The 18,535-nt window shown below is 45.3% G+C and overlaps 1 protein-coding gene across 1 annotated transcript in view; it reads left to right on the top strand.

Moving 5' to 3' along the window:
- adamts17 (ADAM metallopeptidase with thrombospondin type 1 motif, 17) overlaps positions 1-18,535 on the top strand; it is a 151,127-nt gene that overhangs the window by 18,264 nt on the left and 114,328 nt on the right. The window contains 2 exon segments of the mRNA XM_034127319.1: positions 7,001-7,117; positions 7,119-7,173. Of these exon segments, the coding sequence (XP_033983210.1) occupies positions 7,001-7,117; positions 7,119-7,173 (172 nt within the window).

Genomic DNA, 18,535 nt, shown 5'->3' with positions numbered 1-18,535 from the left:
ACTGATGAATGTTGGCTGGGCTTTTCCCCAAAATGTCAGACATGCCGTATATCACGGCGACTTCCGTGTGCAGTCGAGGCTGGTCGAAATATCCGCCATAGCTCTCCATCAAACTGTTCAAGGCAGCAGTTGGGAAATAGTTACAGTAATGCCCGAACTGTTGCGGGTCCAGAAGGGCCAGGAATTCCAGCTTTTTGTGGTCACTGAAGCGGTTGGCAATCTGGGTTAGCAGGCTGTCAATTACGCTGCAGTGGAACTCCCTGTACCGTGCGCGAACGTCTCCTTGAGCTCCACGGCCGCGCGGAGGGCCAACCAAAGCCTGGGTTTCATCGTAGACGCTGTCAAACTTCCCTTTCTCCTGTTCAATTTGTCGCTGTAGCTGATCCACTCTGGCCAGGCAGAACTGCATATCAAAACCTTTGTTTTGAAGTATTAGAAAAACAACATCCGAGTAGGAGAAGATGGCGTGGAAGGTTTTCAACCAAAAGCTGAAATCGAAGCTGGTAAGGAGGGTGATGTATCCATCATCAAACTCTGTGTGATGGTCTACGATGTGCTCGAACACCTATGAGAGTAATGCTTAGTTTAGAAAAAACAACTTATAGACCTCCAATAAACACTAAGATTAGCTTTTCATTTAATGTAATACTATCGTAGTTCTTTACCTTCATGTTTTTATGAGTGGGTAGTTTCCAACACTATATCATTTCTTTATTATTGTTAATATTTTCATTACGGTCATTATTATTATTATCTTACCTCTCTCAATTCCCTGGTCTTCTCTGCCACTGTGCACACCAAGCGAGAATGAAAGCACCAGCGAGTAGGAGCTGCCCAAGTACGCCACACAATTTATGAGGCGTTTCAAAATTCTAGAGGGCCCTGACGGCTCGCCACTGGTTTATCATTTTAACGATTAATCAATTAATCTTGTTCTTTAAAAGTCAGTTAATACTGCAAAAAGCAGGAATTGCGAAAAGCAGAAAACAGTGAATGTTAAGCATTTTTGCTAACTCGACTGAATGGTTTATCAGATTTGTAGATGATTAATGTTTAGCCAGTTGACTAACGGATCATTGCTTTCAGTCCTACAGGTAACTATAGACAGGGGTACACATAACGTTTTTAGTGAGTTACTCAGATGAGTACCAGGAGACAGCGTTTGGTACTCACCCTACACGTAGCGTGGTGTTAATAAGTGCAGTCTTCCTCACTGTCCTCCTCAGTGTCTCCTTCACTGTCCTCTATTTACACTTCTTGCATGCTAGATGATGAAGATGATGAAGATGCACCTCCCTGTCTCTTTTTAAGCCTCCGATTTGCTTTCTCCAAAACTTGTTGCCAAAACTGTGAAGTCCTTGCATTTCCTGAGGCCAAGTTGAAGGATCAAATACGAAGAAATTATCACATGACTTGAAGTCATATCTGATTTAAAATGTGGGAAGTAACAAAGCACACTTATTTACTCAAGTACAATTTTTAGATACTTGTAGTTGACTTGAGTATTTCAATTTTATGCTACTTTGTACTTCTACCCCACTTCAGTTCAGAGGTAAATGGTGTACTTTTACTCCACTACATGTATTTAATCCCTTTAGTTACTTCACAGATGTGGATGAATGATGTGAAATCTAATCAAGTGTTAAATCAGACTTTAGTTCCACCTGGAGTAAATCCACAAGCTACCCTGCAGTATACAAAGTCATTCAAACTAGCTGCACCTTTACCAGCTTTGAGAACACTTTCATGATCAATCATTATAAAACATATCATATATATTATTCTGAAATGGAGCAATCTGCAAAATGACTACTTTTACTTTTGGTACTTTAACTATATTTTGATGATAATACTTTTCTAATTTTACTTGAGTAACATTTTGAATGCAGGACCTTTACTGTAACAGAGTATTCCTACACAATATCTGAGTATTTCTTCCACCTCTGTCTGATTTCAAACTCTTCCATAACACCCTGAGTAAGTTTGCAGCTGTGTGTTTTGCTCCACCTTGTTGTAAATAAACTGCAGCAGCACAGCACAGAACATGAAAGTTGTGATCAGCTGATTTTGCGCAGTTCTCCAGTGTGTGTGTGGGGCACAGAATGTGCACAGGGGAGTCTCCCACCGCAGCCAGTTGACGTAGTTTTGGTACAATTCTGTTGTACACACCGACGTTAACCTGGTCTGTGCACACGGCGACCAACTCTGTCGTCCAGTGATCTAAGCCTCTGCCTCCTGTAAAGCTTCACAGGTCCGTCAACTATGGCCTGCACGGCTCACCCAGCTCCAGTTCAATCAGTCCAAGAAAGTCCGGAGATCTTTAGCAGGGAGCAAAATGCCAAAGTGGCTGCTTAATGTCTTTGGTTTTTTGGACATGTCTAATAGTTTACTCCACTGAAACACGTGTAGATGAAATAAGTGTTTTGTTTTGATGACCTATCAGGTACGCAAAGGCGCGTAGTGACACAAGTGACGTTACGCATTTCAGATTTTTGCCGCGCATGCGTACCTGCGTACCAGTTATGTGCACCCCTGACTATAGAGTACTACAGAGCACTGACTGACTCAGTTTCTAAACCATGGTAAATACAGAAAATAAACATATGTGTTAAAACTCTGAAAAATCCATATTGTTATTCATTTAAAATATTCAGTCAGGCTTAATCTGGACGATGCTGGTTGTGTCATTCTTAAATGCTAAATTAAGAGTGAACAGGCGGGAGCCAAGCACTCTGCCCTGATGGACGCCGGTGTTCAGAGATCTGACCATCAGTCTGAACGGAGGAAATCAATCATCCAGAGTCTGCTACATATTTCAGTTTTATTGGGGAGATTGTGTTGAATGCTTTGATGAAATCAACAAAAAGCTATCTAATGCAGGTGTTTTCAGGTGTGAAGGATGTGAGGAGGGAAGTAATCACATCCTAAAGGAATTTGCAACAAAAGAGCAACTAATGAAATAAATGCCATGGCAACATCTTTGGATGGACAAGGACTGTATACATCAGGAAATGGCCCAACCCAACAAGGAATGGATCCTCCAAAGAAAAATGGCATCAGTCACTTTTTAAATGGATTAATGACTTATGTTTACATTTCATTACATTACATCGCATTTAGCTGACGCTTTTATCCAAAGCGACTTACAATAAGTGCATTCGACCAAGAAGATACAAACTTGAGGAAAACAGAATCATATAAGTACATCAGGTTTCATAGAGCCAAAACATTTCAAGTGCTACTCAACTGGCTTTAGATAAGCCAGTCCTTTATTAGTATATAAGTGCTTTGTTAGTAATTGTATCGCTCGAAGTGGAGTCGAAAGAGATGAGTTTTCAGTCTGCGCCGGAAGATGTGTAAGCTTTATTCAATTGATAACAAACTACAGTGGGCATGTGAGTTTAGGCTATTGTCTGTCAGGATGAAAATAGTTTTGGAGCCAAATCTTCAGAATCAGAATACCTTTATTCGTCCCACAGAGGGGACATTTGCATACAATCTTAACCAATCTCTGGTTTTGAAAAGCACTGATAAATATGTGGTCCCACTGAGAGTGGAATCAGATCAGGAAATGGCCAATATGGGTCAAAGAAAAGTCAGGGAGAAACTCCTACGACAAGGACAGATTATAACACAAGCACGGGAGAACTGATTGCTTGTCAAATGACAACATTTTAGAGTTGTCACATTTAGAAGTTGTATCTTCCAGAGGTTTTGTTTTGAAGTCTTTTGTGCCAAGTCCTCGTCAAATTTCAAGACCTCATTTCTGTGAGTTGAAATATTTTAGTTTATTTACAGCAGAGAAACACAGGATGTCGCTAAACATAATAATAGTCATGCTGATAATAATAATAAACAGAAAGTATGTTAAAGAGCATTATTTTTCTATTCAGAGTTTCTCACAGTACTGCTATAACTTCCATAACTACATGGATTAATGCTTCAGAGATGAAATCAAACTTCTGCAGCTCAGAAAGGAGGGATTTCAGAACACCTCACATCCTCCCACAGCTGTCTCCATGGTTATGATATACTTCCCTCCCCAGCTAATGCCTATGAATAGTATCATGTCGCTGTGTTTGTGGAGCTGCAGAAATGCTTTAATCCATCCTCCAGTCCACGTTCTGCTGGCTAACAGCATTTGTTATCCGGGGGCTCAGCCAGGAGCAGAATGTGTGTGAAGCGTTGGAGCAGAGGAGCTGCTGCTGTGTTTTATAGCATACCTCTGTGCTGCAGTCAGAGCAGGGATCAGTCTGCTGTCTGCTGCTCTGCACTGTCTGCTCTCTGCCGCTGTGCAGACCTCACACATTTTTGCTGAAAAGTGTGCAGAACAGCATTACTACAGTTTGCACTCTGACATGAGAGCTGATTTGATTTATAGAGTGTCTACACTTTGCTCTCGCAAGAGTTTCTCAGAAGCAGCAGAGAGTTTCTTGACCACTTAGATGGAGCTGGAGTTTCATGTCAGGCTGACTGCCCAGCACATTTTATTCAAGCCCACATGTTCCATATAAAATGTGTATCAGCCAGATCTGGCAAATAGAGGACATTTAGCTGCATGCTGTTCAACATTTCTCAGTCTTCCCTGGCAAAATGACACACTAATAATATACTATGCACAATTTGAATGATATAAGTTATTCTGATATGATAAAAGTTTATTTGCATAAATGCAATCCACTGTTACACTGCTGCCTTTTGTAAAAGTAACATAAATAAATTACACATGTTATTGTTAAGGAGGCCCTATTATGGTTTTATGGTGTTCCCTCTCCTGTACTGTGTTGTATAGTTTTCTGTGCATGCAAATGGTCTGCAAAGGCTAAAATCCCTGTGTTCCGTCCAGAGGGAGTTTCTCCCCCCCCCTCCTTTGTTTTCTTCTGTAATATAATGACATCACTATGTAACACTTGCGATTCTATTGGCTAGCACTCCAACACATTATACGTGATAGGCTAAGGGGCGGGACATCTCTAAGCGGCTGACCAATCACAAGAGAGCCGGCCAGTTAACCATGAACCTCAACATGAGCATAATATCTCCTTTTTAATATTCCATTGATAGTAATTCTGATCTCTGTCCTGGAGGAGCAATTCATAACTGATGGAGATATTTCTAACATCTAAGACAGGTGTCAGGAAGAGATGTGCGCACACACACACACACACACACACACACACACACACACACACACACACACACACACACACACACACACACACACACACACACACACACACACACACACACACACACACACACACATACACACACACACACACACACATACACACACACACACACACACACGCTTTAGTCTTTATCTCTGGATTCACCATCACACAACGTGAGGAGAACTGTCACTCCGTTAGGGCTTTCACACCAACGCAGTTCCCGTTCTAGCTCCTCTAGAGCTTTTCTGGTTCGGAACAGTTTTTTATTTTCAGCCCCCGTTCTGTTCACACCGGCCAGAGCCCGACTGGTGCTGCCGCTGCTGCGTCATGACGTCACAGTTTACGTCGCTGATTTTCTCCCCAACGGCGTTACGGCGCTCACTACAACAACAACAATGGGGGTCTGCGTCGGGTCGATGATCGTGTTGCTTTTAATCATACGAAGCCAGATTAAATTAAATAACGACTTCTCCAACCTTATACTTTTCTCCAGAGTGCCGTGGTTCCTTTGTTTATTAATGTGTTTCAGCGGCATTTACCGACTGCTGCAGTGCTGGCTGCTCTTCCACGGGAGTTTATTCTCCCGTTAGCTCCGGGTTAGCTCACACGGCTCTAAAGTATTCACTGTCTGACTGTCACACAAGCAGCTGATACATATCCCCAGTTCCCCTTAAGTGAATGTGTGTCAGTCTGAATTGACGCTGTTTGGCATCACAACGCTGTTATGAAAGTTTCTCTGGTATAACATGGGTGATGTTAGCATAGCAACCGAAGCTAAACTGACTATCTTGACTACGTGTTGCTATCCTATTGTGGCATAAGCCGTTTTCTACAGGCACATTTTACCGGCGTATTTTTCAATATGATTCTACTTGTGATAGTCGGACATGACAACCTGTGCAGCCCATGTACTGATTCCATCCGATAGCTGCTATAATACAAATCAAAACGTCTGCCTCTCTCCACAATGATCAATAACAGCGAACGGATGGTCAAAGTAAGGTACAAATAAACAGAATCACACGAAGCCTGGTAAGTGTTGCCTGACTTTATAAAGTGTGGTTTTTCTTTATAAGTGTGTGGTTGCGTTCTAGTCACTTTGCTCAGCGCTACTGCTTGTTACAACTTTTATTTGCCGTACTCGCCTTTAACTGTTAGCTCAGGTTAATCTCGCCCCCCCCCCCCCCCCCCGACGTAAGCGTGACGTATGCAGTTCTTGACCGACAATTTTTTGGTGCTTGAAACGAACCGGATTCCGGAGCTTAGAGGCGGCTCCGCTGCGGTGTGAACAGGAAAAACCGGTGCTTTTCAGGCTGTAGCACGGACCGGCCCTGGAACCGCATTGGTCTGAAAGCCCCATTAGAGAGCTTGAGTCTTTAGGGGGCGGAGGAGTGGACTTGTCTAGAAGACCACTGCAGTCCCACTTGTAGGGACACTCATTCTGACAGGGTTCTGCAGATGTTGTGCTAGTACTAGTAGATAAAAGACGTTTCTTTCAAAGCTTATGAAAACCAAACAATCGCGTCTAATATTTTCTGCAGTGCAAAATGGTTTATTATATAGAGTAGAATGAGCATTTGGGAATGATTGTAAACCATAAAAATGTATAGGGATGGAATGCTTTTATAAACTGGCTGTCAACAGAATCAATATTGTGTTAAATTAATAAGTGATCATTAGGGGAAAAAAGATACAGCAAAACAATGCTGCTGGTTGCATTATATTTAAACACGCTCCATTCACCATACAAGCTGTTAAACTGCTACTTTTCTCAACTGTAGAACAGTCTCCTAATGGGAATAATCACACTTTGATGTCTCGTACAGACTGGGTTCATCCAGATCGGAGAGGAGCGCCTTTTCATCGAGCCACTGGGTGAACATCGCCCCTCACAGTCCTTCTCCGGACTGAAGCACCAGCTGCAGAGACACCGACGCTCTGCCCCCCCCCAGCTCTGCTCTGCACGCTGACCCGCCACACTTCTGTGGGACTGCACAAGGTGAGTGTGACAGAGAGCCACACTGGAGAGCACCCCCCTACACCATGATGAAGACATCCATCACAACTTAGAAACAAATATTTTAGAGATGGAATAAACAGGAAACATAGTAGGGCTGCTCGATTATGGCAAAAATCATAATCACGATTATTTTGGTCAATATTGATATCAGGATTATTAAATACGATTATTCATTGACTTTTAAAACATCCATTTATTGAACTTTAAAATAAATAATAATAATAATTTGAACAGTATCTTTAACAGTTGATTACCCTGAACTTTAAAGTGGACCTATCATGCTATATTTGAATAATATAGTGTAGGACCATACCTATATAAGGCATATTTATACTTTTTTTTTTTCAAAATACCAAACAGATCATGCATTTTAGCCATGCCTCATTTTGCTCAATTTGACAATTTCTAGCTCTGTTTTAGCAAGGGCAGATTCTGTGAGAACAGCACCATCTACTGGCCTGGCATATGTACTACAGCGTCTCCAGCGCTTTCGAACGGCAATGGCCGTGGCTGTCTCCTCCTGATTGGTGGAGTTGGCCCAATAGCCGTAGCGCCACCGTCCTGACGTCAGGACAGTGTTCAAATCTGGATCAGTTTTTATCAGATCCGTTGCAGCCCCTTTTTTAGAGATTTGGGTATGGAGGAAAATAGAGAGGGTTGTGTTTTCTGACACTTGGTGAGTTCCCTGGAACACCGGGGACACATATTCATGTATAAAAGACGTACAAAAGTGCATTTTGCATGATAGGTCCCCTTTAAGTATAATTCAACTGCAAAGTATTCAGCTGAAGCCACATCTTTTTCAACTTCCCCACGGCATTTGTCATATAGGGCAGGCAGTGCAGATCTGGTGAAATGATGCCGAGATGGCATCGTGTAACGCTTGTCCATAGTGTTAGCCAGTTGCTAACGTTGCTAACTGGGCACATGTCTTTAGCTATATAGAATGTGATGGCATGTGTTTTATCTTTGTGTCTTTGCGAGCTGGTTGAGTAGGCCGTTGCACTGTAAAGCGCGTCCTTAATTGATGACTGTGATGTGGTGGATGAAGTCGAGGGGGCACGCTCGTGAACTGTCAACAGGGGGGTGGGGGGGGCCTCGCTGCGGGGAAAAGTGGACCTCTGTCGCCTGTCAGCGCAACTGAAATGATGACGTTTAAAAAAAGCGGGCCGAGCCGGCCGTCTGTGATTCTCCAGAACACACAGATGGCCAGTCCGCCCCTCCTGCACTTCGCTGTTCCCATGGTAACAATGCTGAAGAGATATCACGTCCACTCTAGCTTGTGAAATAAAACTGATATGGGCCGCTAAATTAATCAATTTAGTGTTAATCAGACCACAAAAAAGAAGCTAACTAATCCTCCCCGAGGTCCCTCTCCCTCACTTCCTGCCGTTTAGAGCAGGGGTGGGGAACCTCCGGCCCCCGGGCCTTATACGGCCCGCGAGACCATTTGGTACGGCCCTCGAGGTAATTTATAAACACACGCAAAAAAGAAAAAAACTTAAGAAATCTAGACCGCAAAAAAATTAAACAAGCGAGTGCCTGTTTTTCCTGGGTTAGGTCAGGGTCCTTGAACACAACACGAGCCTAACGTGTCATCACGTGGTATATGTCCCGTCTGACAGGGGTGCAGTTCTGCAGGAGAGCACCAGAACGCGGCTCCGGGCCGGGACTTCACAAATTGCAGTACCCATAAGGAGCCGTACACATGCCACAGTTTTTGCGTGGCTGTGTCTTTAGTTGTAAAGCCCAGTGGCGATCTGCTCATCTGTCATACTGATCATACAGTCAATAACTTTGTTGTTATTAGCATCTGGTTAGCTAGCTATGCTAACGAATATAAGAAGCTTCTACAACCAGTGAGGTAAAGGCACATCTCGAGGAGGACGCCGGAGAGGACGCTGGCGTTGACTGTTCGCCGCTTCTCCGCCTCTGTTACCCTCTATCACCCTCAGCTACCATTCGTTCTCGTAAAACTTTCGAATTGGACCACTGCCCTGCATTGCACATCTTTACTGCACTGCACATTGTTTTTACATTTTAACTTATTTTAGACTTCTGCCTCCGTTGCTGGCTGTAGCCGGCTGCCCTCACTCAGCCATCAAAGTGCCGGGTGGCTATTGCTATCTGCTACATCGCCTACTTGTCTGTCTCCGTCCCACGCAACAACCGTGGACTCTCTCTGCCTCCTGCCTTCATCTCTGGGGTGCATCTGTCCCGTCCCGCTGTTCACATCCTCCTGCCATGTCGTGGATCTTCCTCGTCTCCACAACAATCCTCCACCTCTGTGCACCTAGCCCGCTAGCCGCTATCGCTGTTAACACACTGCTCCCAGCCTTTCCGCCTGTCATCATGCTGAAATACTCCATCTCACAGCTTCTGTCATTCACCAACTCCTCCACCCCGTCTTCCATCTCAGTCATCAGACATCTTGGACTCCTTCGTCGACCCCGCTACATTCACCGAAGCACCCGCCGCAGTTTTGTTTACTTTCAGCACGGACAATCCATAGCATCCATCTGCTCTACCCAACGCACTGTCGCACACCTGACGCGTCATCAGAACGCAACTCCTACTGCTCGTCTTACACTCTCCCTCGCTCACCTACACTCCCAGCTGCATGAAATACCCGGAGCAGATTCCACTCCCCTCCGCCTCCCAACACATATAACAAGCCATTTCTCCCCACCATCAAGCCCCCCTCCTCTGCTCCACTGCCCCCCCTCTCGTGCCCACCCCCGCGCTGCTAACCTAGACAACCTCATACCTCTCCAGCCTGCCACCACCCCTCCAAACCCCCACGTGACCAATTTTGCCCTCCTCAATATCCGGTCACTCAACAATAAAGCCCATATCCTCCATGAACTAATTCTGGACAAATCCATCGACTTCCTTCTGCTCACTGAAACCTGGCAACAACCCAATGACTTCTTCTCCCTCAATCAAACATCCCCCCCTGGTTTTAATTACATCACTAAACCCCGCCCCTCACACCGTGGTGGTGGGCTGGCTGTCATTTACAACCAGAACATCCGGACTACAGAACTCACCCTCCCCTCAGTATCATCCTTCGAATTCCTCGCCTTCAAAGCCCCTCCCTCACTGACAGTTATCCTCATTTACCGCCCCCCCAAACCACACCCCTCCTTCCTCTCTGATCTCACTGAACTCCTCACCATTGCTTCATCCCTCTCCCCATGTCTGTTACTCCTCGGCGACCTCAACATCCACATGGACTCCCCCACCTGCAAACTCGCTTCTGAATTCTCCTCCCTTCTGGACAATTTCTCATTTACCCAACATGTCACGTTCCCCACCCATGATAAAGGACACATCCTTGACCTTGTCTGCTCCACCAACCTCCCAGTACTCGACCTCCACCCCTGCCCCTTTCCCCTCTCTGACCACAAACTCATACAGTTCACCATCGCCTCCCCCATCCGCCACCCCCCCCCCCCATCCAGGAACATCACCTTCCGTAATTTACGCTCTGTCGATCCCCAGCACCTCTCCGACCTGCTATCCTCTACTCTCCCCCTGGACTCGAACCTCAGCTCACCCGATGAACAACTCAACCACCTTAATTCCACCCTACTCGCCTCCCTCAACAGCCTGGCCCCCCTCAAAAGGAAAAATGTCACTTTTAAAACCTCCTCACCCTGGTTCACCCCTGCACTCCGTAAGTTGAAGCAAACCGGCCGCCAGCTTGAACGCCTAACCATGAAATCATCCCTCACAGTTTACCATGAATCCTACAAACTCCATCTCACTACCTACAGAGACGCCCTCACTGCGGCAAAATCTGCTTACCTCTCCACCATCTTTACCGACCCCTCCCGTAACCCCAGGACCCTCTTCTCCACCGTCAACAAGCTCCTCAAACCCCGTGCTGACACCCTCCCTTCCTCCACTTCCACTTTATGCAGTCCATTCCTCCAGTTTTTCTCTGACAAAATCACTGCCATTAATCTCTCCCTATCCACTGCATCTCACACACAAACATCTCCCCCAACATCCACCGCCACAATTTCTCCCTCCATCTCCCTGGACCTCCCGAGCCCTCCTCCCCACGGCCGCCTCTCCCAGTTCACTCTGGTTACCCCCCCTGAATTACTCAAACTGATCAGCTCCTCCAAACCCACAACCTGCTCGCTTGACCCTCTACCCACCCCTCTACTGAAGTCCTGCCTCCCCGTCCTCTGCCCCTACCTTGTCAACCTTTTCAACTCCTCCCTGTCCCAAGGAACCGTTCCCTCTGCCTTCAAAACTGCTGCTGTCACTCCCATCCTCAAGAAACCCGGTCTGGATCCCTCCTCCCTCAGTAATTACCGCCCCATCTCCAACCTCCCCTTTCTCTCAAAAACAATAGAACGCATCATCTCCAAACAACTCCACCGCCATCTCCAAACAAATCACCTTTTTGAAACCCTTCAGTCTGGTTTTCGTCCCCACCACAGCACAGAAACGGCACTCATCAAAGTCCTCAATAGCCGCGTTCACACCAAGTACTTTCCTGTACTTAGTTCCGGCACTCAGAGCCCCGGCGCTTTTAACCCCAGGGCACTTAGTACAGATCGCGTTCACACCGGAGTACTTTTCCCTGAGGGAAGATTACGCAAATGAGCCGCTGACGTCACTTCTTCTTCTTCTGCTTTGGCTTTACTGGCAGGCCACAAACCACTTCACGGCGAGTACAGTAGGTGGCGGTATGCACCTTAAAGTTGTTTGCAATCCGCTAGAAAACAAGAGAAGAAGAAGAAGAAAAACTTCCCGCGTATACTGTCTGTTGTTTACCTTCCGACCTCAGACATGATGGAGATGGAGTCGACTGAAGTTGTGCTGTTTGTGCTCATGTTATACAGCTTTGTAACTTCGTTAATGCGGCCTGAGCCTGAGCCTATTAGGCGTCCGACACAAATCCGGAGCTGCCACACATCGAATGCTATAATCGCAAAGTTTCTTCAGCATCAAAGGCAGTTCAAAAGCCTTAGGAAAAGGATTGGCCGACGGAAAGCACACATGATTGCCATGTTTCACCGTAGGATGGCTGATGACGATAAGCACAGGATCTGTTTAATCGCCATGTCGGTTTTCTTTATTGCACTCTCAAGACATAACATTAAATAGAAATATTTTAAATGTAACTAAAGTGTCAGTTGTACATGTCAGTAAACATTGTCAATATAAAATAAAGTGTCAGTTGTACTATATAATAACAGTAATAACAATATAAAATAAACTGTCCACAGGGATAGGGTAGGGATAGTCTCAGCAGCAAACCCACCTTAATGATATATATATAGATATATCTTCCTGAGACCCACTGCATCCGTCTGCCATAAACACTATGGAAACATACATGTTAGTTTTGGCCCATAGTGGACTCCATGTTGTGTTGTGTGAAATGGGGGGGAATTAAAAGTTTAGGTCAAATAATATTTAAAATTATATAAATTATCATATTTGTGTATGTGCCGCTGCCATTCCCCCACAAGGTTGCAACATTGATGATAAATAAATGACAAATACAGCTTTGCCAGTTTATAACCGATGAAACATGATGGTATCAGAATAATCACTTACATGTGATGTATAGGATGCTACACAGGTCACTAAAGATAAAGTGTCAGGAGAAATAAGCAATATACAGGATCTGTTTAATCGCCATGTCGGTTTTCTTTATTGCACTCTCAAGACATAACATTAAATAGAACAATTTTAAATGTAAATAAAGTGTCAGTTGTACATGTCAGTAAACATTATATATAAAATAAAGTGATAACAGTAATAACAATATAAAATAAACTGTCCCAGGTGTAGGGATAGTCTCAGCAGCATACACACCTTAGTGCAAAGTTGTGTGTCGTGTGTCAGTATTTACAAAAACTATACCAAATAAACTGCAGGTGTAGGCATAGGCTCAGCAGCAGACATTAACAGTGGCAACTAAAGGGAGGAAGACCTGTTGGCTTTCATTAGCTGGGAAAGCACTTCCAGAAACCCAGTATTAAATGCAGTTTGTCGCTCATCCTGCCGCTCCTGGCGCCGCTCGCGCTGCGCCGACGCTTCCTCATGGCGCAGCGCCCACACTTCATCCTGGTGCTGCTGGCGCTCCATCTGCTGCTTGAACACTTCTGCCTGATGCTCCATCGAGGTGAGCATCTTGTCCTCCGTTTCCTGGGCCTTGGTGAACTGCACCACCTGATCTCCGCGCAGCGACTCATTCACCACGGCACGCCGGTCCTCCAACGCCTGGACGGTCTCAAAGAAAAGTGCATCCTGTGTCCGCTTTCCTAAGAGGGGAAAATAAGCAAGATACAAGATCAACAACCAGAGACAATACATCATGTATTTTTTAGCTGCCCGGATTATAACAGACAAAGACTCATTCTGAAAACTGCACTGGAACAACTCAACATCAAGGACATGGATTTCAAGTCAATATATGAAAGTAAATCAAGAAATGAAGCAAACAAGCTGATCTTCAAATTCTTCAAAAGCACTGGTCTGAGGACAAGGATTTAATAAAAACATTTAATAAATCAACAGTAGGTGGCGATATATGCTCCAAGTGGAAGCGATTTCTTACCGGAAGTCATGTGACCTCTAGCCCGGATGTTTACAATGTTTGTGAGAGAGTAAAAAGGCGCGAAAATGTGTAAATTCCGGTCTAGGCGAATACGTTTTCACGCTGTTTCATAATTGTACCAAGAAGGAAATAAACATGATTGTGAACATCAGTTCCATGCGTAACTTTCTTTCAAGACAAAGTTACAGTGTGTGTACCTTTGCGTTTGGTTGCTGGTAAGGGAGACGAGCAAGCGCTTTGATCTTCAAGGCAAAGCTCGCTTGTTTCCAATCCCGAGAGTTGATGATTTTCCTCGCCTGAAACACACGATTAGTGCCATGAGTTAGTGAAGCAAATTACAGAAACACTGCACAGTTATTCACAAGTCAAAACGTTTTCATAGCGGCCGAGAATATCTAGCTAGCTAGATGTTATTAGCCAGCTCGGGGCCAGTGTTAGCTAGTTCAGCCTAGCATGGCTAGCTTGATCTACTGAGCAAATAAAAGTACATCCGAGACCATTATTGTGCAGATTAAAACCCCAGTGCATGTAGTTGCTTTTTCCTTCGTCGTTGGTCGCCCTCTAAATCCGCCGTTGGAGCGGCCTCCAATACCATACTGCCCGAATCAAGGCTCGATGCTGTACCGGAGAATGAAGGTCTGTGGCTTAGCAAAGCATCCAAGCAGTCGTACCATTTACTGGTCTTCCGGTCGTTACCACTTTTATTATTCCAGTCTTTAATTTTTTTGTAGTCCTGCCGGAGTTTCTTTATTTTTAGCCGGCATGCCATGGCGCTGTGCAAGATTCCCATCTCAAGCAACTTCTTCGAACAACGATCGAACATCTTCGAGTTGGGTGCGCTGGGTTTTTGTAGCGAGGAAAACAATGGCGGCTCTACAAAACATTTTCACAGTTGTACGGGGCGTGGTTTGCAATTCGCCCAGCCAATCAGCACTGGGGCACTTTTCACCCACAGGAAAGTACGATCTCTCAGCGGGCTCTAAAAATGGGGGTAAAAGTTTCCGAGATTAAGTACGATTTTTGGTATGAACGCGACATAAGGGGTACTAACGGAACTAAACGCGAAAAGTACGGTGAAAAGTACTCCGGTGTGAACGCGGCTATTGTCCTCCTCACCTCTGCTGACACCGGTTCCCTTAACATCCTCATCCTCCTCGACCTGAGTGCAGCCTTCGATACCGTGAGCCACACCATCCTGCTTACCCGACTCCAGGACATTGGTATCGAAGGTACTGCACTCAGATGGCTCCAGTCCTACCTCTCCGACAGATCCCACTTCATCTCCCTCAACAACCACTCCTCTGCTACAGCTTCAGTCACCCAAGGCGTTCCTCAAGGATCAGTACTCGACCCCCTCCTCTTCATCATCTACATCCTCCCCCTTGGTCAGATTCTCCGCCACTACAACCTGGACTTTCACTGTTACGCTGACGACACACAGATTTACCTCAGCACCAAATCCCCCCACAACCCCCCCCCTCACCCACATCGAATCCTATCTGACTGCTATAAAATCCTGGATGCAACACAACTTCCTCAAACTCAACAGCAATAAAACTGAACTCCTCCTCATCGGCTCCAAATCCACCCTCAGCAAAACCCCCAACCTGACACTCACCATCAATGGCACCCCTGTTTCCCCCTCCACCCAGGCACGCAACCTTGGCGTTATATTTGACCCCACCCTCTCCCTCGAGCCCCACATCCGCCAAGTTGTAAAAACCTCATTTTTCCACCTCCGCAATATTGCCAAACTCCGTCCCTCTCTCACCCGCCCTGCAGCTGAGCGACTCATTCACGCCTTCATCTCCTCCCGCCTTGACTATTGCAACGCACTCCTCTACGGCATCAGCACTACATCCCTCAATAGACTTCAGCGTGTCCAGAATGCAGCCGCCAGACTCCTCACCCACACCAAATCATGGCATCACATCACCCCGGTCCTCAAAGAACTCCACTGGCTCCCCGTTTCACACCGCATCCATTACAAACTCCTGGTCCTCACTTACAAAGCCCTCCACCACCTGCCCCCCCCTACCTCACTGACCTCCTCATCCTCTACCAACCACCCCGGTCCCTCAGATCCACCTCAGCCGGTTTGCTTTCCATCCCCAAGGCCAAACTCCGGAGCTTTGGGGACAGAGCCTTCTCTGTGGCAGCCCCGAAGCTCTGGAACTCCCTCCCCCAAGACCTCCGTGAGTCTGAGTCCCTCACCCTGTTCCAGTCCCGCCTCAAAACCCACCTCTTCAACTCTGTATATCCATAAGCCCCCCCCCCCCCCCCCTTCTCAACCAACTTCCTCCTGACTGCTTTTCTGTTTTTTTTTTTTTTTGTTCTTTTTTTTTTGTTTAGTTTAGTTTTTGCCTGTCCTTGTTTGTCACCCTCCCTCAAATGTAAAGCGTCTTTGGGTTCGAGAAAAGCGCTATAAAAATCCAATTTATTATTATTATTATTATTTATATGATCATTATAGTTATAAAAAAATAAGAGAATAAAGTAAACAGGTATAAAATACTATGTAAAGTAAAAAAAAGTTATTAATAAACAAGAATAGAGTTTGAAAGGGGAGTGATTTGTAAAATATCCATAAAGAAAATCTGCTTCCAGTTCTGTTCATATGGGTGTTGAGAGATGTATCCATAGATCTCTTCATGTTGCTCTCAAAGTGCACCAGATTGATGAATTTAACTTCAACATTTAAAAATCTTCCCGGGGGAGCACAAATTCCTTAAGAATTGTTTCATACACCTCGACAAAAAGTACTCTTTAGGCATATTTAATCCCTTTGCAATATAAATTAGCCATTTATCTTCCCCTCACCTTAAAAACCCTGTAACATTGTTCCAATCCCTGCAGTGATGTGCATGCAGGGAGCTGTATGAATGAACTACTGTAAACCCCACGGCCCCCCCCCTGCCCGTCGGAACATCCTGGGAAGCAGTGCGAATAAATCATATGTCTCAGAGCAGCATTTACTGCTATCTGATACGCTTTGATGTTCATTCAGCTCCAGTGTGTTCGGGCTGAGTGGAATGCAGATGTTTCCTTATTTAACGTGGATCTCCTTTCTGCTGAGTTCATGTTGGAACCTGCTGAGCTGTAAACATTATCAAACACAGCAAACCCCCGCTCTTCTACATTGATAATGAGAATATTTTCCTAACCCTTGGTGTCTCCTTGCCAACATTTTTGAGCCAGGCCCTGTGTAACACACCTGAACAGAGAATCTACTCAAAGCCCTGATGGCTGGCTTGGGAAGTCATGGAAAAGTTTGAATAGTTGCAGAATGGAGTTGTACAGTATGTATCCAAATATTTCTGTTCTGGAGGCTCAGTGACTGAGTGAAGCCAGAGAAGCCGTCACATAGCCACAAGTCTGTTTCAGTTTGACAGACGTTTCTCTCAGAGCCTCATCAGAGGCAGGAATCATTTTGGTGCAAGCAAAACATAATCACAAAACCACACAAAAAATCATTTTCGCCGTAACCTATGTGTATTCAGAGAGTCAGATGTAGTTGCTTTCACTTTTCTGTTGCTACATTGCAAGGAAGTGGTCATTGAAAATGGCACAGCGTCATGGAAACTCAAGATGAGAGTGTGGTTATTGTAATTTTGTAAGGGGTAAAGTAATTCCAGTTAAATGTAATTGAACTATTCTATAGGTGACTACTAAAATCATCATACTGGTGTGACAGGTATGGGTATAACGCAGGCTCTGAAGGAAACTGTGCAAACCCTTTTGAAGGCAAACCCAACAAGTTGGCAATTTTTTTGCACTTTTCATGTGCCATTTTAAGACCTTTTACATCAAAAGTTTTTCATAAGACCAGGTTTGGTTAATACCTGCTTTATAAACGTAAATCAAAGTCCACACAACTGCAGCGCCACGTACGCTAACGGCCACTTTGGAATGCCTATCCTACTGACAGCCTGTATTGTATTTCTGATGAACCTGAAATTAACAACGCGGCTCACAGGCCCAAAAAACCCCCGCATTTTTTACTAAATAACGTACATTATTTGGGCTGTGGGAGTCCTCCCACACATGCAAGACTATTTTCATTTATATTTGTGTTTTATTTCCGAAAATATTTTCCCTTTAATTGCCAATACAGTGAAAAGAGGTAGAATCATGTTGACATTCTGTGATATAATACCATTACCATGATACCATGATGTACATTTCAGATACATGGTCCACCACTACGGTATAGCTACTGGTTGCAGCTCAAAAATAGTTAAACTGTATGACTGAAAGACAAAGTCTCTGCTGATGAGTCCAGTCAACATTGTCACAATATCTAGACCAGCATTTCTCAAAGTGTGGGGCCTGCCCCACTGGTGGGGCGCAGAGATGTGATAGGTGGGTCGCGAATGGACGCGATGAACGGGAGATTATTTATTTATTTTTTAATAAACTTTTTGGACCTCAGGCCGGAATCGAACCTGGGTCCTCGCGGGCGGTAGTGGACTGTTACAGCCGGAGACTCGCAACGGCGGTGGACTTTCACAGCGCCACTGCGCTGGAGCTGCCGCAGCCGCCGGAGCTGCCGGAGCCGGGCGGATGTGGTACCAGCTCAGCGGCGCTGTGAAAGTCCATGGCCCACCTATGCCAGAGCCAGCGGCCCACCGAAGGCAGCAGCCCACCAACGGCAGCGGCCCACCGGGAAAAGTCCCGAATCTCCCGATGGCCAATCCGAGCCTGCTCACACACACACAACTGAAACCATTGGGCAGAGAGCTGTGCACATTC

Source organism: Trematomus bernacchii, unplaced genomic scaffold (genome assembly GCF_902827165.1).
Source record: "Trematomus bernacchii unplaced genomic scaffold, fTreBer1.1, whole genome shotgun sequence".
NCBI lineage: Eukaryota > Metazoa > Chordata > Actinopteri > Perciformes > Nototheniidae > Trematomus > Trematomus bernacchii.
The sequence above is the reverse complement of the archived record's forward strand: the minus strand, read 5'-3'. Positions and strand labels throughout refer to the sequence as shown.